This window comes from Leuresthes tenuis, unplaced genomic scaffold (genome assembly GCF_036924035.1).
Source record: "Leuresthes tenuis unplaced genomic scaffold, fLeuTen1.0.hap1 SCAF_17, whole genome shotgun sequence".
NCBI lineage: Eukaryota > Metazoa > Chordata > Actinopteri > Atheriniformes > Atherinopsidae > Leuresthes > Leuresthes tenuis.
Window position 1 is genome coordinate 21677199 of NW_027325371.1, and position 22413 is coordinate 21699611.

At 42.6% G+C, this 22413-nt stretch overlaps 1 protein-coding gene across 1 annotated transcript; it reads right to left on the bottom strand.

The window, feature by feature from the left end:
• Window positions 1-1344: 1344 nt before the first annotated feature.
• Window positions 1345-9295, bottom strand: rad23aa (RAD23 homolog A, nucleotide excision repair protein a). The gene is made up of 9 exons (XM_072368327.1): window positions 9040-9295; window positions 8094-8255; window positions 7759-7955; window positions 5815-5858; window positions 4897-5024; window positions 3610-3697; window positions 2213-2343; window positions 1946-2107; window positions 1345-1857 (listed from the first exon to the last, which is right to left on the bottom strand). Exons 1-9 carry the CDS (start codon window positions 9103-9105, stop codon window positions 1744-1746), a joined length of 1092 nt encoding a protein of 363 aa, XP_072224428.1. The 5' UTR covers window positions 9106-9295; the 3' UTR covers window positions 1345-1743.
• Window positions 9296-22413: the final 13118 nt, after the last annotated feature.

Below are 22413 nucleotides of genomic sequence, written 5' to 3' on the forward strand. Positions count from 1 at the left end.
AATATGCAGCGATGGGCTGACCAGTCAGATTCCAGCCTGAACTTGCACCGTTCTTTATGCCCCTCCCCCGAGTCTCAGTACAGACATCTTTCTATGACACGGCACAGTTCGGTTCGTCTTCCCTGCTTCGTTACAGACAGTAGCCATGATTTATGTCGTAAATTACATGTCGGACTGCCCGACAGCTTCGTGAATCGGGAAAGTGTGTGAGTGTGTCAGCATGTGAGCGGCTGCAGAGATTAAGTATAAGTAATAAAGTATCGACTCGGCTTGCTTAGACCCTCCGCTGAGGTGTCGGTTTCTGGAAAAAATAAAAGCAAAAAAACAGCAGTGCCAACCGAACCGTACCATGTCATGAAAAAGTCTGCACAGAAGGGTGCCAGAGGACCGGGAGAACATCGGTTCATCCAAGGTTGACCAGCAGGTCGGGCTGTGTGAGCCGCCTCAGATCAGGGAGGTGATTATTCTATCAGTTTGTTCTAAAAAGGAAACCGAAGACTGATTTGGTTCCCAGATCTGTCACATGCGTTTCTTCAACATCTGGCAGCAACAGTGCAAATTTAATGCTGCGCCGTATGCCACGGCGGCGATATGAATGTTTCAAGCCGCTCGTCCTCACCGCGCCGTCCTGCTGGCACCGACCTCGCAGCGCAGAACATTCGGACTCGTCTGCGAATGCATTTGCCGGCAGCATTTAAGAGTGGGCACTAAATAATTTAGTCTATCTGGAAATTCTCACCAAGTGCAGGACAAATATTGGACAAGAGGAAGAGCCATTAGTGTCGGTATGAAGATGACCAGCAACCATCAATGTTTAAAGCGTTTCCTTCGCTGTTGACAACTCAACCATTACCGGTGCAGAATTATAAGCTTGTACAGGAGATTTGTTTCTTTTGTTTAAACACGTAGTGTTATTTCCAATCTGCAGCTATCACATTAGACAAAATACTTCCATATTCAAGGAAGCCGTGAGGATGGAGAAGAACCGTTTGTTAGTTACTGATCGAGCCAGAAACATCATGTCAGACACAAACAAAAAGCTCAGCACGGTCCAGTCCATCTCTTTCCATTTCATTCTTGGACATATGTACGTGAGGCTTACAGAAGTACACACGAGCAGTTACACACACTGATAATGTTGAAGTGCAGTGAGGACGATGTGCTTCCGTACAATCGCGCTACAGCATTAACAAACTTAGAGAATGCAAGATCGATGACTTCTTCAGCTTAACTGTATCGCATCCATCTGCACAGGCATCCACAGACATGTACTCACACACGCAGACACGAGCAGCACACACTCGCCGCACCCACCCACCCACCCATCCAGCCACCCCCCTCCCCCCTCCCTAATGTTCACAAAGCGCGCCTAAAATCAAATTATAGATCTCCCCTAAACGAACCCCACACATTCCATTGGAATTCACGTGGATTTTAGAATTCTTCCACACTTTTTCATCCCCGCACCTCTGATAATCCCAGTGTGACCTTCCTGCACACAACCTCCCGGCTTTGTGTACTTTTAAATCCCTCCGAGACCTAAACCCACCCATGTCTTCCCTTCCCATCCCTCTCCTTCACCATCCTTACACCCCCCACCCCCCCACGGCTCTCCCCCCTTCCTGTTGGGTTGGGCTGAGGTTGGTAGCTGTACAGTAAAATGTGGGGGTGCAGTCTTTATGCTGAGCTGAGGAAGGGGGAAGGTAGGGAGGGAGGAGCAGGGAGGCAGCGCTCCGCTCCTGTTCAGTCGTCTTCCAGTCCCTGGTTAAGGAGAAAGTTGGCTGCCAGGTTCTCGTTCTTCTCGCAGGCAAAGTAGGCCTGGATCACGAGGGCCTCAGGGAAACCCAACGCTTTTAACTGTTCAGGTGAAACCAATGAGGAGGAAATTAAGACAACGCTTTAAAAACAACATCCATCCAATACGTGCTCTTTACTCCAAGCTCACCCTTTCTATGGCTTCCTTCTCCTGAGGTGTAACCTGGATATAGTTGACAGGTGCTCCTTCTTCCCCTGCTGCCCCCATCTCTCCAACCTCCGGTGCGTCTCCACCCTCTCCCACCGGCTCGTTCAGCATCTGGATGAACAGCTCCTGATGCTGACTAATTTGCTGGGGGTACAAACACAAACAGGAGGCTGTGAATAGGCTGATGACCAGCAGGAACATCGGTGAGCATGAATGCCTCATGAGGCCTGCGTGTGCAGACTGCGGTACCTGTAGAAGTTGAGGATTCTCTCTGCCTAGCTGCTGGAGAAGAGCCGGTAGCAGAGCGGGGTTCTGCTGGATGGCCTGTCTCATGTGCAGGAACTGGGGCTGGGTACGCAGGAATGCAAGCGGGTTCTCTCCTGACAAGATACAAAAGCACAAAAGTTTGTTTCCAGCTTCTTATAGACAGCCTGGGTCGAAGTTTCATCAGTGGATGCATGTTCCAACCAAAACCTGGACAACTTTCCTGATACGATACCACAAGACTCCCCACTTCTATGTGAATCATTTAAAAACTCGCACAAACAGATGACCCAAGTAAACAGACCAATTGTTACATTATTCAATCCAGTTTTCCCACATTCCTTCCAAACTGTAATCTGTATGTGCCATGCAACACAGAAGAAACATTTACAACCCAAGTCTGTGTTTAAACGGTGCAGCTGAACGGGGAGCTCCCAAAACGAAACATTAATGCAGCTTCAGGTTTCCATTCTTCTGGTGAGACCGTAAACAAGCCCATCAAAGTGCTCTGCTGCTACAATAACTTCCAGACAAGTTTTTTCACCCGCTGACATCAGGCTTTTGGCTTTCAGTCCCACCCTCAGGTGCACAGGCTACTTTCACTTTAAGACTTCAAGTATTCTGAGATCACTACACGGCTGATCTGAAAGATCTTAACCTCCGATTTATCCCACTTTCTCCACTTTTGTCATTTTCCTTTTCCAGGTTTCCCCCTTTGCTAACCCCTGAAAATATCAAACAGGCTGGATATTTAGTCAGAGACTTCAAGGTCTTTGAAAATCTGCCCGCTGTAGCCCTCAGGCTAAAGCTAAGCTACGACTGGCATTGGGGAAGGATTTCATCGGCTTGTTTTAGTGGGTGTACCTGCGTTTAAAAACCTTCAAATGTCCTACTTTTAGTGGGAAAAAAGACAGCATTCTTTGGAAAACTGCAGCTTGGGGGTGTCAGTTCACATCTACATCATTACATGAGAATGAGCTCAAAGGCCACGAGTCTTCACAAAGTGCTGAAAGTTCAGGTGTGATGGATCCAACAAGCTCAGCAGCTGCTTATAAGGACTGTGTCAGGGAGAAACTCAGCGACGAGTGAGTCACCATCTGCTGCTGAGGCAATGACAGTCATGTCTGTGATCATGAGTCGCCTCTTAGAGCAGAAAAACCTGAGCTTTCACACTCTGTTCCTTTAAGTTTAGGATCCCTTTTCTTTAGTTTCAAAGTCGAGACACAAACACCTTTGCTGGATAACTGTGGACCAGCGAGTGCAGATATTCTTAGTTTTAAGCTTTCATACGATCGTGTGCAGCGATCCCCCCCCCCCCAAAAGGCACTTTCGAAACTTTATTTTTTTCACAGTTGGGAGAAACAGAGACTGCTGCAACCTACCTTCTGCTAGAGATGGGGCCTCTGTGGGTCCAGATGTGGGGGCCTGCGCGGGTGGATTACTCTCCTGAACTGGACTGCTGGGGATACCCTGGTAACAATAATGCAAAAGTCAATACTACACATAGAACATATGTGGACCAGAAACTTAGCAATGCCACAGGAGTCAGTCCACCATGAAGATTTTGTATTCTCCAAATAACACGCAGTCAGCTGCCAGTTAGCCAAGAAAACCAAAAAAAAAAAAAAAAAAAAAAAACAGCTGATACAACTGGTCAGTTTCCATTCAAACCGTCTCAGACCATCATTTATGATCATTTTGGACGTTGCCGTTTGCAACCGAGAGAATACACGTGACCTCAGAGATGCAACTGTTGAGTCACAGCCGCATATCAAAGCTGATTCAGTGACCTTGGGCCGTTCGGCCAAATGGAAAACACAGAAAACATGTCTGAAACGGGTGAGAGCTGCTGTACATCAACTGTATCTAATCGACCGATTTAAGAAGTCCGGTTTTCTTCCTGCAAACTTCCAACAGGTGCTGAGAGTAGAGCCACACGTAAAACAGGCCTGAAACGTGAACTCTTTCTCTAGATGTGTTGTTCTTTTTCAATATTGTACATTTATCTGTAAAACCAGACAACACAGGCCATTCATCAGCTTATAATCCATCTAACTGCAACGTTGTGTCATATGATGGAAAAACTCTCTGCTCTTTTTGCTCTGCTTTGTGGATGACGGTTAGATGTAAGCAGACGCATATAGTTTCATCTCAGGCCACATGTTAATGTCTGACATTCACTGATGGAGGAGAAGTGGAGACCAACAGCCTTTAATTCAACATTTTATTCACTCGTTATACTCTTAATCCCACTACTAGGCAGCAGCCGTGTTGAATTTTTTGCTTTGGGGCGTGTCACATAGGTGCATTCCCACCATAGTCTCCTCTCTCAGGGGACCATTATCAAAGGAGCAAAAACACTGAATGTTCAAATCTCATTCCAGTACATTTTAGCATTTATATACCTGAAACCAGAGCAAGATTCAACACTGATGTCAAAAAGCACAACCCTGATTTATAGAGAGTATTCAAAGATTCACATCAGACTAGTTCAGTTCTTTAAGTGACATCTGCCCCCCCCCATACACATGTAACCGTGCTGGATCAGCACTGGCCTCCGAGCTAAATGTGAGATCAGAGAATGTGTGTCCACCCCCCCACCTCAGCATAAGAATGTGAACATTTTTCCTGAAATGGTAAGCGTGACTGTGTCTGTGGGGGAGGCGTACAGTGAGGAGGTACTCCACAGCTCTGTGGGGGTTGTTGAAACTGGCCCGTAGCGCTGCCACCACTCGCTCCCTCTCGTAGCCCATAGACATGATCTCTGTCAGCATGGCCTCGTACTCGGCTCCAGTCACTGAAAAGACAAGTACAAAAAGATGGTAACCGACTGCTCTGCCTTCTGCACCCGATACACCTTCAGAAACACGGCAACCGGAAACGGCTTGTTTCGCAGTCCTCCTGGGAAAAGTATCTGAATGCAGCAAGTCATTTGAAGAGGTACCGCCAAGTCTTAGTCTTACACAGACGACCTATCACACGGACCTCTGATTCAGACCTGGCTTTTAGTGACTCAGATTCTCAGATTATAACCAAGCTGCAAGGCTCAAATAGGTGAAAATTCCAGTTCAAACAACACATTATTTGGTTTGCTCACGATCATTTTCAGAGTTCTGAAGTGTAGAACTACAGCTAAATCCGTCTAAACAGGCTGTAAAATGACTAACAGAAACCTAATTTAAACTTCAAGTCATGCGTACAACGTGAGCTGAAATAGCAGCATGACATCCATTCTCTTCCTTCTCTGGGTATGCAAATAAACTATGAGTGGACCGAATGGGAATCCCCATCATTCTCTGTGACACCACAACAAAGAAGGGCCGGCTTTTGTCAGAGACTAAACATAGAAACAGTCTGGGTTGTACTGGACCATGTCAAGTGTCCGACTGACAACAGTAACAACTGCAGGCATCCATATCGCACATGTAGCATTAGAGTTTCTTCACAAATCTATCACTGTGAAATTAAGATGGTCATAAGTGTCTGGAACTGTACAGATGATGATTTAGCGAACGTGTAATCTTAAGACAGGTGCCAACTGCTCGTCCCCATCACGCGATGGCAATCTGTTGGCGTGCATTACCCACCCAGTGCTGAGGAGGCATCCAGACCCTGGTTCCCACCACTGGAGCTGCAAAACATGGAGAGAAGAATCAGATGGCCCAAACAGTACGTCAGTGAGTCTGAGGTGAAGACAACTGGACATATAGATCATCATTTATCCCTACATTACAGAATATGTCCATATTTGGACTGAACCATCACCAACGGGTCCTACCGTTTACTATAGGCTGGCAACCTCAGTGTGGATTCCATCCAGTGAGTGGCACAAAATAATTACCGACTGTTTAACTACGGTAGAACAATCTTAATTCTTTAAGTTTATTTCAACTTAACAAAAAGAAAAAGAAAAAGAAAAGAAACTATGTTAAGACAAATTTAATTTAAGAAGCTCAAATCGAATCAACATGTAAACGTTAATATTAACCATGACCACAACACTCGACGACTATTGCAGTGGAGTCCTGATCGAGGCTGTTTTCTCATCTCTCTCCCGCAAGATTTGCTTCGAGTACCGTGGGATCCCAAACCAAATGTGGGCCTGGAGTGTCAAGGATCCAACATGTGCTGCCATTTATAGCAGCAAATCGCAGCAACGATGAAGACACGCACTCAACTATCCACATTTAGGTTAGTATTAGCATTACCAGGATAAAACCACCGTTAGAAAGAAAAAGATTTACACTTCAAACAGCCTTAAATTACTGAGGGATAGAAAAAGTACAAGCTAAAATCAACAGTAAAACATAAACTAACACGCTTACTTTCATGAACTCGCGTAACAACGAGATAATGGTGTGTTCACTTTGTTCGGGGAATGTAAACAACGGTAACCTGCCTGGACAAAATTTCTCTTTCTGGAACTCATTTTAGAACTCAAAGCGTCAACATTTTCCAACTTCAACATTTTTAACTAGCTTAACTAGCTTGGCAAGGGCGAACCCTAACTAGCTTTGCTAGTTAAGCCAAGCTAACATTAGCACTGCTTACTAATAGACCAGATTTAATGTCACGATGATTAGTTTCCCTCAAAATATTTGAGAATAGGTTTTAGAAATGAGCATTTTGAGGTCACTTTAACAAGTCAGTCGCAATGACTGATGGGTAATCTTTCTATTCTTTTTAAGGCGAGTGATGAACTAATGTTCAGTTGTTCCCGACAAAGTTAGAAGTCCTCTTTGTGTCTTTGGTCCCAAGTACACCTGGGCAACAAGAACCTTCCTCGTGGTAAAGTCTCAAAGCATGTCACACGAAACTGAACCGGCAGGTTTATTTGTAAATTCCAAAAGCTGAATGCCAGGTTCCATTCTTCTTGTTAAAAGCACTGGCTTATGTGAGACCGCTTCAGGATTCTCCACAAGATCTCAATTCAATATTGCCCATAACCACCTAAATTCGAGACCTTAACTTACGTCAACAGTTTAGAGTAGCAGGTCCATATTTGAGGCAGGCCTACATTTCAAATTCTAAGTGTTATCAGTATGATTTGTATTATTTTTCTACACTGCCTTATTTTAATGCCTGAAATGCCTGAAATGAAACGAAAATCTGGGACAGTGCACAAAAACACTTACACCGCCTCTCCACAGACTTGTATGTTCATATTTGACTTCACCCGATATCCATTCAATACTATGGGGAGCACCATAATCGGGACAGAGCTGTCACCCCTCCCCACCCTTCCAGAATTTCCCTCAAATACATTGACAAGGAGTACTTTTTGATTAGGATTATGGAGGGACTGTGCCAGAACGTTGGATAAACAAATTAGCGGACACGCTAACAAACTATTAGCTTGACGAGCTGTGACACCAAACCCTTTCTGAATTAAAATGGGTATAAAAGCACGTGGCTATTTCATTCAATGGATTAGATAAAAGTGGCATAGAGCGAGATTTTTCCTCTCTGGTATGCACATTGTATTTCTTCTCCCCCTGCTTTACATTAGTCTTTGTATAAACAGGCTGTACCTGGCTGGTTGTTGTGGTTCTGTGGCTGCGGCACTTGGCTCCTGTTTGGCCTCCTCTGAAGGGGTGGGGACAGCCGCAGGAGTTGGGGCAGGAGCAGGGTTTGAAGCTGGGGCGGCACTTGACGTGGAGCCAGGGTCCTGTGCAGGAGGCTTGGGTGCTTCTGAAACTGGTGGCGAGGCAGCAGCTGCGGGCTTAGTCTTTACAGTGTTCAAAATTTAGCATTAAAGAAAGACAAAAAAAGATACCCTGTTAGACAAGCAGCAGCCTGATGAAAATATTCAACATTCCCTCAACAAATCTGACACCATAAGTAATACACTGACATCTCGGCTCACCTTGGACACCATCACTACAACAAAATTCTTCTCATCGATTTTATAGTCCTTAATTGGCGTGTCATCTTGCAAGATTTTGCCAGCATATATCAGCTTCTGCCCAGAGACAGGAAAGTTGTCTTTTCCCCGCTCAGCTTCTATCTTCTCTTTCAAGGCCTTGACCTGATAAAATAAAAAACAAATAAATAAATAAAAAAGAGGAAGCATTATCCCTGACCACTGATGGGAAATCCAAGCTTTCTCAGAACACTTATCTCAATGATTACACATCTGCGGAACTCTGCAAATGTATTTCCCACATCACCGTTAGGCAAAGAGGCATAAAGTCAGTTGTGTAAGAATAATAAATATAGACGGATTTCTCCCGGATTTCTGTCACACACCAAAACAGTCATAATTAAACAATAATTACCATTTATCTCACATCACAGACATTTCAAATGGGAGCAAGTTCAACTGCACTAGCTTCTCGGTAAGCTACCAGTCAAGCTAGTCGTAATTGGCAGAGTCATAAGCATTAGCATTCCGTCTTTCCTGACATATGCATGGTTGGCAGCTTGGGTTTAACGTAGAAGTTGCAAGATTATGAACTAAACTGAATCGGATATAAATTAGGAGCAATTACCGCCAAGTACCGGCGGCACAAACTTAAAGTGATGATAAACTGGTTTCGGGTTGCGTCGCTATGACTTTGTTAATGGACTGCCCAGCTAACGTTAGCAAGCTAATGTTGCTAATGTTAGCTTGTAACATATTCAAATGTGTCGCCTTATAAATTAATCGAGGTTGCTTGTGTGCAGCAAACGAGGACACGTTTGCTGAAATGACATGATTCGTTCTTTATCTGGACATATACCACGAGGCTGTATACAAGCACAGCAAAGCTAAAACACAAGTCCCGCTGCTAGCACTGTTAGCTAGCGCAAGTTAGCTGATAGCCACTCACCGTTTGTTCGGGGTCTATCTCAATTTGAATAGTCTGCTGCTGCAGCGTTTTAAGCGTGATCTGCATGGTAGCGGCGACTGACGTTGCGTCAGATGTGCTTAAAACGGAGAAATAGTTACTCGCTAAGCACCTTAATTTGTTTCTAAAGTTGGCGTTTCGGGTAAGATAACAACTAGCCGACAAATGTGTGTATCCATGAGCACTCAGCAAATCGCCATCTTTGGTGACAAGTTGGTGGTGCGGCGAGAGAAGCTGTGCTGGACTGTACGAGATCTCGTGCAGAACTACGCGACAAAGTCAAGCATGTTTATGAAGGTAGTCATCACACAGTCTGGGGGGGTTTCAAACAGATCAGGAAGAGACACGAGAAAAGCGTTACGTAATGTGTCTTTTAGGTAACACAATAAAACTTTACTTGTCTGTTACTGACCTATAGACAATTTTCTGTTGCACTTTTCTTAAAGCTTCCTTGAAAACCATTAATATAATGTGATAATTAATAATCTCATCAAATATACGCTGTTTTTCACGAATGTCCTTTCATTTCTTTTTGTCCTACCGATATTTGACATGGACAACACACGGTCATTTCGTTTTTTTATTCATTATCTAATTCAATCTAGTTTAATCTACATCGGTACAATTTATTATTGTTGCATTACTGTAATGGCCAATTATAACAATTGTCCTTAAAACACACAGCTATCAATGGATTTTAATGTTTTGTATGATTTAGATTTGAATCCAGAGATTTATCATGTGACCAAGTGAGTCACAAAAAAATGACCTGTTATATTACCACCCTGTGTGTGTGTGTGTGTGTTTAAGATAAATCCCAGCCGAGTACCAAGTAGGGAGACTTCTACAACAATGACAGTTTTTTCTTCACAGCTGCAGTTTAAAGAACCCAATTCCAAAAAAGTTGTGACTCTGTGAAAAATGTAACACGTTTCAAAAAAGAGGTGTTTGCCACTGTGTAGAGTCCCCTTCCTGTGTTTTTTTCAACCACGGTCTGGACACAGCTGGGACCTGAGGAGACCAGTGGCTGGACCTTTTACGAGAGATTTTATCCCATCCTTGTCTGATGTTGGGTTCTAGCTGCTCAACTGTCCGTGATCCTCTTTGTCTTCTTAGTTAATGTTTCATGATGCTCCAAATGTTTTCAGTTGGTGAAATGTCTGGACTGCAAGTTGGTCAGTCCAGCAACCGGACTCTTCGACTGTTGTGCTGTTGTAATACATGCAGTATGAGGTTTAGCGTTGTCTTGCTGAACTCTGCAAGGCCTTCCCCGGAGAAACATTGTGTGATTGGGACCGTATGTTGCTGCAAAACCTGTATATGTCTTTTAGTAAAGATTGTGCCTTTCCAGATGTGCAGAACAAAGACAGATGGTTCCTCTCCTCTTTAGTCCAAAAATGGCATCCATCATTTCAAAAATATCTGCTAGTCTGACCACAGAAGAGTTTTCCACTTTGTCTCAATGTTAAAGGAGCTCAGGCCCAGAGACCACAGTGTTTGTGGATCATGTTTGTCTTTGGCTTCTTCTTTCTATGACAAAGCTTCAACCTGCATTTGTTGAGAGGAGAGTGAACTGTCCTCACAGACAGTTATTTCTAAGTGTTCCTGAGCCTTTGCAGTGATTTTCCATGCACGCATAATAATGCATAATAATGATATTATGTACCATAGGCTGCACGGCGGTGTGGTGGTCAGCACCATCGCCTCACAGCGAGTTCCCAGTTCAACTCCCGGCTGGGGCCTTTCTGTTTGGAGTTTGCATGTTCTCTCCAGGTACTCCGGCTTCCTCCCACTGTCCAAAAACATGCATGTTAGGTTAATTGGTGTCTCTAAAATTGTCCTTAGGAGTGTGTGTGGTTCTTTGTCTCATTTGTCTCTGTGTGGCCCTGTGATGGACTGCCGACCTGTCCAGGGTGTACCCCGCCTCTCACTCGATGGCCGCTGGGATAGGCTCCAGCCCTCCCATGACCGACGGATTCAGCGGGTGTAGAAAATGGATGGATGGATGGGTTATGTACCATAGATGCTGGAATACTCAAGTTCTTCACATTTTTACACTGAGGAACAATATATTATGAAACTGCTCCACAAGTTCGAGATGCTGTTTTTTTTTTTTTGTGGATTGCTGAACCTCTTCCTATATTTACTTCCGAGAGACTCTGGCTCTCTATGGTGCTCTTTTTAGACCCAGTCACGTTGCTGAGCTGATCAACATGTTCCTCCAGCTGTTTCCTTTTAGTACCTCCTACTTTTCCAATCTTTTGTTGCCCCTGTCCCAGCTTTTTAGAGACATGTTGCTGCCACCAAATTTAAGAGGAGATGATATTTTTCATGAAATATTAAAATTCTTCATTTTCAACATTTTTTTCTGTGCTCTCTTGTGAATAATATAATAATATTTCTGTGCTCTCTTGTGAATAACTACTATCTCAAATGGGATCTGTTGATGAAGAAAGCAACTAAGCTATTGATTTGTTCTTGGGTTTTATGTCTGACACACCAACACCTTGGCGTATTAAATGCTTGTGTGAGGTGTCACACATTGCACAGGTGTGCTCAACAAACACTGAAGACATCTTTGATTGACTGCAGGTATACGGTGTGCCAGCATATATGCGCAGTCTCTTTGGGTTCAGAGCTCTCTTTGTACTTTTGTACTTTTGAATGTGTCACATTTAACATTTGGCACCAGACGAAACGCTTCTCCTCCTGCTTTCGTCATCTTACCAAACAACAATCCTGTGTCCCACGGTGAAAGCAAAACTTTCCTCAGCAATGACACCACAGCTGTTTCTGTCTGATTGAACCTGGTGGCTTTTCCTCTTAAGATGCACATTACAAGTCTAAATGCAATCGCGGGGGGAGGGGGCAGCTCTTTCCAGCGGCTGTACAAGCAGTAGAGAACGAATTATGAATGTCTCCCATCCACTACAAAACATAGGGTTAAGTTCAAATTTTTCTGCCTTATTTAGAAGGCCTTGAACAATCTGGCTCAGTGTACACAAGTAACTTTTAAAGATTTCTATCCCTACGAGAGCCTTCGGTCTGCCAAGAAGGGGTTGCTAATAGTACCTTGCTCAATTCTATTCAAGTCAGTTTTTTAGGCTGGCTGCTTATTCTCTCATTTTCAGAGAAATGTGAAATGTTTTCGGTTGTTTGTTAAGCCGCTTCACTCTTCAATCAAGCATAAAAATGTACGTAACTCAAGGGATGAATCAGTGTTGTGTTTACATGTGATGGACTACTTAGCAATGAACCTCTTTCGTAAAGTAAATTTAAGATCTTTGTGACTATCAATCTGTTGCAAAGACACATCATTTGTGTCCATTTTCATTAGTTGCAACTACCCAGTTGTGCAACATGTCCTTAAAACCCAAGAGATGGATCTGATCCGTCCACTTTTGGCCAAAGCTTCAACAGAAATGATTTCACTGGAAGGGTGGTTGCCAAGAAGCCATTCCTGGAAGATAAAAGACTAAAGTCTGCCAAATGACACAAGAAGTGGACTGAAAATCAGTGACAACAGGTCTTGTTTACCTGACACAACACAGTCCCTCCCAGAGGCCTCTGAGCGCAGGGAAGTCGACGCTGCCTCTCAACAAGGTTGCCATAAGGCCTCTCTTAATTGCACAGTTAAGTTCCAGCAGCATTTGTGTATGTAGAACTGTGCTTTAGTGTATGACACGGTAAGCCCTTACCCATGAGGTCATAAACAGCTATTGATAAATGACGGTTCTTGATGCAGTGCTGTCTGAGGGATTTGAGATCTCGGGTTTCCAGCTTTGGCTTTTTTACAGGCAAAAATTCCTCCTGACTCCATCCCAGGCTTTTCTGATTTGGAGTTTAACTTTTTATCCATAACACACAGGATAACTACTAAAAATGAGTTTACTGACACAAGTATCTAGTCCACAAGTTGAGAATAATTTTTCTAAGATAAAGTATCGAGTTTGAAGCAACGGAAAAACTTGCTCAAAACAAAACACTACAGAGGAATTGGGAAAAACAAACAGACACGTGCATCGAAGAAGCTGTCTACAATAGATTACACAGTATCTCCACGTGTAGTAGTAATTATTCATTGTATAAAAATTATGAATGGGTACTTTTAGGTCCATTTTCCAACTTTAGAGTTCTGCTTCTCATGAACTCTCTATCAGTGCAGTTTTGTAATGAAGTCAGCAGGGGGCAGAGTTTGGCAACTCAGAGACAAAGTGTGACATAGTGGAAGATACAGCAGAAAGCTAAGTGGTTTCTCAATTAGAAATAACCAGAATTACACGACATTACAGGTGTTTGTTTGTGTTGATGCTTTAGTTGTGTAACTGAAGCCCATGAGAGAAAATTAGAGCTCTGTCACTGGCCACACAATGATATTATATCATGAAGGGGGTAGATAACTGAGTACAGTCACTTAAACTTATGCAACAAGGCCTGCTGAGAGACCTGGACAGGAATCAGCTGTGGTTAGTCCTGCATTTGTATTTTTACTGATGCAACACTGTAGATTATCAAACCTTATACTTATGTATGACTGCAGTTAACTGTGAACAGTATGTAGCTACGGTAACCTGATTGAATTTATGGAAATAATAGCCTATCTGCATGATTTGTTCAGCCTATTCTTGCCTTTCTTCTTTGAGCCATTTACCAAATGACACTTTCAGGCACACGCTCACACAATAACCTACACACACATTGCGTCTTGTCTGACCGCCAGTCAAACCACCCGGCCATAAATGTTTCATCGAATTACCCCCCGATCCATTGCTCATTGCCAGGTTTGCCAGTGCCTCACTGTCGGTCCTCTCCCTCCCACTTCTCTTCATCTGTATACCCTTCCTTCCTTTCTTCTCCAAATTTGTGCTTTTTTTTGCTCAAGATTATCCATACTTACGGTTGCTCATTTTTGTATCTACCTCAAGTTCAGCTTCTCCACTCGATACTGTTGTTATTCAAGTGGAGTATCCTGTTTTGTGTGAAATCGGGTGAAAAGAGCCAGAGGTATTGGGCTGAGGAGTAGGTGAGGGATTGAAGGAGAACGGGGGAAAACAAAGAAAAGAAAACACAAAGGGGAGACTGGAAGGATGAATGACCTGAAAACAGAGGGGGTGAATGGTGGAGCATGAGATGCTGACGAATTTGAACAAGAGACAGAGAATCAGTGCGTGTGTGAGGATGGTGCCCTAAATGTGTGTTCATCTGGGTTAATTCTCTAGGACAGAACTATTAAAGATTAACAACAAACCTCCATGTTTTATTGAGACAGGCCCCATTTCCCGGCATATGGCTTTAAACACAGACCTACTTAAATATGTGTGCTTGTGTCACCATGTGTTGTGTGTATGTCACGCTTTTATTTTGTCCAGACAAAAAGATCTTCCTTTTTGAGATTCAATGGCCTCACTGTCAGCATTGCTTTCTGCTGCAACGCTGAAGGTAGAATTCCATTAGACTGGTCTCACTTGAGGCCTTACTTAACGCCTTCACATGTCACTGTATGTCTAATGTATGAGAATGATGTATTGGAAGAATAAGAGAAACATTTCAGCCATTTCCACATTTCATCTGCAAAAGCAATTGCAGTATGCCCCTGCAGCATTAGTCACACTCTCATAAGTGGAAGAAGACAGACATACACTCCTCACCAATATACCTCAAACTCTTTCTGGTGGAAAAAAAAACAACTGGTTTTCTCAAAGCTTTCCTAAGTCAAACAAAATCTGGAGCTATCATTATAGTTCCCTATGCTGATCAAGTAAAAACATTATAAGGTTATATATATATATATTTTTTTTATTATCTGTATTTTTGTGCTTTAAAGCATTCATTTAAGTGTCGGAGGTTAGTTTCAACTCAGAAACCCAAAAAGAACCCTTGCACTTTGTTTGGGGGCCCCTAGTTTTGAAAGTATCTCAATCAGTGGGTGTTTAAGATTTGCAGTGGCTTCATTCACAACTTCCAGCTCAGAATAGACATATTCAGCCCCTTCCTCTTTATCTCTACCTAACTTTAAGTTAAAATCATGCTGCATTCATTGCACCTTTGAATTGGGAAATCAAAAGTCTTTTCTTCTCGCTCTTCCTTTGTCATTAATAGCAATTACACAGTTCACTTAATGTCAGAAAACAATGAGCTAATGATGCTGTACTAGTTAGTGCTGGTCTAAGGTTTTATATATTCCAACTATTTCCCATTTGTCATCAAATGCACCACCATCAAATCTGATATTACAAAACAACTGCATAAAAAGTAGCACATATGTGATGAGGGATTACTATGTGATTTTTGACTGGAGCATAAACCTGCTAGTTAGTTCTGAGGGATCAGTACCAGCTGTCCACTGTGAAACTGCAGAGAAAAGAGCATAAAAATAACTTTTCTACCAGTTTGGCGTGTGATAGTCTGAGCTTGGTTCATGTATCCTATTAATGTGAACCCTCGGCTATTTACTGTATGCTCTGTCATATGGTAATCATGTGCTTCGAGGCTTATGGAGTACGATTTTTAAAAGAGTGTGACCTTTTAGAAGAAAGGAATGGAATCAAGAGAGAGGATCACTCCACGCTCTAAAACAGGCCAATGTGAATAAAGGTGTAAATTCATGGAGGGAAAAAAAAAAGCTGCTGTACTGTTTTTTTTTCTGTGGTATGAAGCATGTCCCAGACATTTCAGGTTTTTTTAACTGTAACCTGTCGCCTCTTTCAAACATGCGTTGTACCTTATTAGCACAGCAAATCCACTGCTGTTCTTCCTCATAATTCACACATGCAAACCAAGCGTTTCCCTTGTATCAGCAACGGATCATCATTGATTTGGCTTTTCTTTTTTTCTATTTAGCGGCAGGTTATGCAGTAAGCTACCGCTGAAAGCATTGTAACTTCAGCCTGTAGCTGCTACCATAAATCGACAGCCATAAGATATCTCTTGGAGAGGATTTGATCTAAATGGGACTTCCTGGTAAAATAAAGAAACAAACATTTTATTTGTTTTATTCAGTGTATTTCATTTTTGTTTCTTGTCTATTTTTAAAAATCAGAGACCAAACTATTGACTCTGTAATCAATGGATTCTGTAACCACAATCACAGCCACCCAAAGTCAATCGCCACTCAGCATTCTTTCCAAGAACCTATTGTTACAGGTTTTCTTTTCTCTTTTTTTCTCCTCCATTTCTCTCCTTTGATCACTCTCGGGTGAAATTGCTGGGCTGGCTTGGTATTTTTGTTCTGCCCAGAGGTGGAATCCTCTTGATTAAGTCCTTCCCGCACCCTTCTCACATGGAGCAATCAAGTGTCAAGTATATATAGAGTGGTGCCACAGTTCTCCGCCAGATCATCCTCACCAACCTGTTTGAGACTGTTCCTGGAAATCCGTGTGCTTGGAATTCAACTTATCTGCGGACTGGACACCGCTGGCAACGCTCGATTGCTCTCGCTTGTAAACTTGTAAGCCTGCCTGATCTTCATCTGCTCCTCCTTGGAACCTCTGGATCCTCACCTGCTGGCCAGGTATCTCTCCTAAGCTCTCTCTTGCCTGTGCAACAAATAAGGCTAACTTGAACATCCATAGGACTCTTTGCGATTTCATTCTCCCCAGAACACCCTCCCTCCTGTCTGACAGTGCTCCTGTGTGCTCCCCTGAACTGAATCCACTCACTCACTGCTTTCCCCTGTTACATCAGCATTTTCTCACCTTACAATAAACCTTTAAAACCTGCTGACAGTTGCTTGGGTCTGCTCATTGAGTCCTGTTTGAACCAATGACACCTGTGCTTGGCAAACATATGAGTGCATGGACATAATCTCAGCATCCCTACAGCGGCTACCAGCATATTTTGTACATTTAGAATGGACACTTTTCATATTCATAATTCTTAAGTTACACTTATCAGTGAACATATAAGAAGTGATGTATAACGTAACTGAGGAAAAGCATGTACACAAACATGCAGTGCTTAAAATAATTTCTAATTGTTGTGTATCTGGCAAAGGAACTAGAGACTGTTTCACTTCTCTGCCTCTTTTCCTTTGTGTCTCTGTCCTCTGAGAGAAATCCTTCTATTCTTCTACAGGTACACCCCCACAACATGGTATCATCTGCTAAACCACAATATGTCACACTGCTCTCAATGTGCGTACATGTGAGCTAGCACTGTTACTGGTACAATCAGTGAGTCATGTTTGCTACCCACAGAGAGTTATGTTAATGGGAGACTTAGGAGACCATCAAAGCCCTCATTCCACACACAGGGACATACACTCGCAATCTGCTACTAACGATGATATGTTTATCTGGTTGTTTTTCTGCCATTTAATGCTCTGCTTGTTGAATGTAAAATGTCTAACATGAGCATTGTGTCTTCTGAAACAATCTGCCTTATGGTTGCACAGTGCAAATATAAACTAAGATACACAACTTTCAGCAATAAAAGTACAACAGTGCATGTTAGCAGTACTTACCGTTTCAAATGGGATTTCTTTGCACGAGTTATTTGTATGAAATTTAAACGTTGTAATGGCTCAGTGGAGAAAATGGAGCGAATCTTTTTTAAGCAGGAATGGAAAAATCTCCATCAACAGCATTTGATTTACATCAGTTGTATGGAACATAAAAACCACCAAGCTAATATTGTGTCGACCTCCCTCCCTCCAACGCAGTCTCATTTAAAATAATGAAACAATGATATATCCTGGAATACAAAATATTCTTTATTTTTTTACATGCATTCGGACAAGCAGATGAAAAAGTCTGTTTTTGGAGGCTCAAATTGTTTGCTGATACAGACTGTGTAGTAGAAGAGTTTGCTTTACATGCAACTTTCTGGATTTACTTTTTCTAATTTCAGTCGCTCTGTAACTGCTGTTAAAAAAAACCCTCATATACCATTTATATTAACTATGAATGGGTGTTAGGAACACATTCTGGCTTGCGTTAAAGGGCACATGTTGGTTTTTCACAAGCTGACACATTTTCAGGGCACTGGATGATAATCTCAGTATCTGGCAAGTGAAATCCTTGTACGCTATGATGCGCATTAATCTGGAAGACAGTGGGTGAGTGTTCTGGTGCATTTTGGATTCCAATCACAATGCTCTCGTCTGACAATTGCAACCAGTGCGATTACAGTGGTGTTTCACCCCCAGCAGCAGAGTGACAATGGTCGGACGTTTTTAGTCCAAGATACAATAGAACACATGCCTGTATTCTTGCAAGATTTTGCGAGTCCGAATATTGTGGTTTTCATTCATTGTGTGACGACCAGCTCAAAGTCACACCACATTAAGGAAAACCATACTCAGTATGATGCAAAAGAATAACATTTATTTACAACTATAAAGAAGGGCAACACAAACAAAGGATAGGATCTTGTGCCAGGGAGTTGAGAGAGAGGAGGACGGAGGAAAGCTCCACTTATGTAAGCCGCACCCTCAGCTTCATGCAGGTGCCTTCAATCATCCGTCAGGAAACTGCACCTTAAACATAGAGAGATGGCAGACACATACAAAGGGATGGCAATACAAGACCCTTACCAACCTTTTTTCCAAGATAAGTGATGGTGGCCTTGCCAAACTCACATTTTGCCAGATTCAGTGTGAGGGAAGCATCTCGCTTCACATAGGACTGCCAGGCAGCAGAATAGACTACCACGTCATCAAGGTAGGCCTCACAATTTGACACCCCAGACAGCACCATTTGCATAAGGTGCTGAAAGGTGGCAGGGGCATTGTGCATACCAAATGCCATTACTGTGTACTGCATAACACTGTCTGGTGTCACAAATGCAGAGATCTCCGACGTACGTGGTGTTAAAGGTACCTGTCAGTAGCCTTTTAGCAGGTCCAGCTTGGTGACGTAGCGAGCAGCTCCAAGTCTATCTATGCAATCCTCTACACGAGGAAGAGGAAAATAATCTGGTTTAGTTATAGCATTTGGTCTCCTAAAATCAATACAAAAGCATGGTGTTCCATCAACTTTTGGCACTAGTAAACATGGAGTGCTCCAGGCACTAGAGCTGGGAACAGCCAGGCCATGCTGGTGCAAATACTCAACCTCCTTTTGCATTTGAGCTTGTTTTGTGGGATTCACACAATATGCATGCTGCTTAAAAGGAGGACAGTCACCAACATCAATGTCATGATGTAACACAGTGGTTTGGGTTGGTACATCTGAGAACAGTATAGGATGACTTTCAATTAAATTGAGAATGTCATTCTTATCTGTCCCTGAAAGATGACATGGGTAATTCTCCAAATCGCCCAACACTTGCGAATTTGGCTGCCGAGCACACAGAACAGGAGCATCCTGCATCACTAGCTCATCATCCTGAGGAGAATAGCATGGCAGCACTGCTGTTAAAGCTACAGGCAACACCTTAGGTGGAGGAGAGAGAACCGTTTCACTGAACCTGACCTGGGTTTAAACATGTTCACATGACATACATGAGTCTTTCGTCTCCTATCAGGAGTACGAATAACATAATCGGTTTCACTTAATTTCTTCTCAATCACATATGGCCTAGTAAACTTAGCTTGAAGCACTGAACCAGGAATTGGAAGAAAAACCAACACAGAGTCTCCAGGTTTAAAGCTGCATTCAGTAGCACTCTTATCAAAGTGAGCCTTCATTTTCGATTGGGAGCCAGACAGTGCTTCTTTCGCTACCTCACAGGCATGATGAAGACGCTCTCTGAAAGCACTGACATAGTCCAGTACATTCTGAGTAGGAGAAGCGACCCCAGTCATCTGCTCACGCAACTTCAGTGGTCCATGAACTGTGTGGCCAAATACCAGTTCTGCACGACTTACTAGTTTCAATACAATAAGCACGCAACATAGTCTTAAGGGTTTGGTGGACGCGCTCTAGTGCCCCCTGGCTCTCTGGATGGTAGACGCTAGAGACATGATGTTTCACAGTCAACTCTTCTAACAATTGAGGAAACACTTTTGACATAAAATTGGTACCCTGATCTGTTTGAATAACCTTTGGCAACCCAAAAGTGGTACAGAATTTCATCAATTCTTTCACTACCACCTTGGCTTTGAGGGAATGCAGTGGAATTGCCTCATAGTATCGAGTTGCAGCACACATTAAAGTCAGGAGAAACTGGTGACCAGATTTTGATTTGGGTAACGGGCAAACACAATCAATAATTACTCTCTCAAATGGCTCACCCATCACAGGGATAGGATTAAGTGGAGCCGGTGGGATCACTTGGTTTGGTTTCCCAACCAACTGACATGTGATGTGAGTGGCAGTGTCGTGAAACATCTCTTTTCAAACCAGGCCAGAAGAAATGCTTCAATATATATATATAAGTTTTAGCTATCCCTAGATGTCCAGACAAAACATTATCATGAGCTAATCTCAATATCTGTGCACAGTAATCAGCAGGGACAACAATCTGATATGCAGTATTACACCCACTGTCATCAGCTGAAGGAGCCCACTTATGCATGAGAATCCCATCTTCCCAGTAGTAAGCCACTTGAGAGGCACCAATCTTATCTTTAGGCAATGCTGCTGCTACACACTTGGCCAAGGAAGGATTGGCCTTCTGAGCCTCTATCAGCTGCTCCCTGCTGACCTCTACCTGAGTCTCAGACTCATCAGTCAAGGTGATAGGATAGTACAATGTAACCTCAAAAGGCTCACCTACAATGGAATCGATAGATTGTTTAGTTACAGTTAACTCAGAAGTGACAGAGGGTCCAGCAGACACAGTCTCAGCAGTTTCTGCATGTGGGGCACTAAACACTTCTGAAAGGTTTAACACGTCCTCAACCTTTCTTGACTGAGCATGAGTTACAACACCTCCTATTGGACCTCCTAACAAACTAAATGGAAAATGTGGATCAAGGGAAACAAAGCACATACTCCCCTATTCCAAACTAAACTTTAGACGAGCCCCCATTATGTTACAACCAGCTAAAAGTCACAACACATTAAGGAAAACAATACTGAGTATGATGCAAAAGAATAACATTTATTTACAACTAAAAAGAAGGGCAACACAAACAAAGGATGGGATCTTGTGCCAGGGAGTTGAGAGAGAGAATAATCAGAATCAGAATCAGAATCAGAGCATTTATTGTCAATCAAGCATTACAACATTACATTGCACGTAGATTGAAATGGCGTTTATCCAACCCCAGTGTGTGAAGAAACACACAGGAGTTAGAAAGGTCATCAAGGGCGCCACCTGTAAGCCGCACCCTCAGCTTCATGCAGGTGCCCTCAATCATCCCTCAGGAAACTACACTTTAAACATAGAGAGATGGCAGACACATACAAAGAGATGGCAACAAAGATATACAGTGGCGTGTAACAATTGGGAAGTATAAGGCTGGATTCACATGTACCCGAAGCTTGGAATTGTAGAAAAAAATCAGTCACAAGATCAGAAACATGATTAGTCAGGCAATTTGACTGGCTGGTGCATCTGTTGCTGCGAGAAAAAGTTTAACTGTTCTCAACTTTTCATCACAAACTAAGAAAACCCAGAATTCAATTCTGCAATGCAAGCTATCCTCCATTCAAAGTGAATGACAAGCTTGATCACTGATGCCTGAAACACGTGTGAATCCTGAATTAATGAAATGTCAGTGACATTCATTTATTTTTCATACCCACTTCATCCTATTCAGGGCCACTGGGTCTGTGACATTCTTTGGTTAAAAATATCATAGGGATAAAGTATAACCCTTTTCAATCCAACAGCCCTGTTCACAGAATCCAGTTTTGCTATTCTGCGGGTTTTCTTCTTTTGAAATCAGCCGTACAGCTTTGTGTTGCCATGAAAATATAAATTTGTACACAAAAGCATATCATAACACTTCATAAGCACATTATACCTCATATGATACTTTATGACTGAAGAAACATTACCAAGCCTGAGAGCTCACACTAGCATACACTAGCATTTCCATTACCACATACCAAATTGACAGGAAAGTACTTTATGACAATTCTATTTGCGATTGCATTTCTCAAAAGATATAACAATTTTCTCTAAGGTTATTGTAGTTGCGAAACTAAAGTGCTAAGTTATTAGCATGCTAACATAGCTGAATTATTCATAGAATATAAACCTTTTCATCTTCTACACTTCAGCCACAAAGAGTTGTTACTGATCCTTCATTTAAACACAATCTTCTCACCAATTAATTCTGAACTATGCCAGTGTTTGGCAGAATAGTTCAAATGGTTGGCACAAACTAACAGAATTATGCTAACTGTTGCTAAATCAGTGCCCAAAAGATTAAAGTCTATCCACAGAGTTCTTATATCATCTGAGGCCATAAGGCATTGTAACCAAGAGACCTAATCTGTGCAGCTGACAACAGAGCAGTTTGAG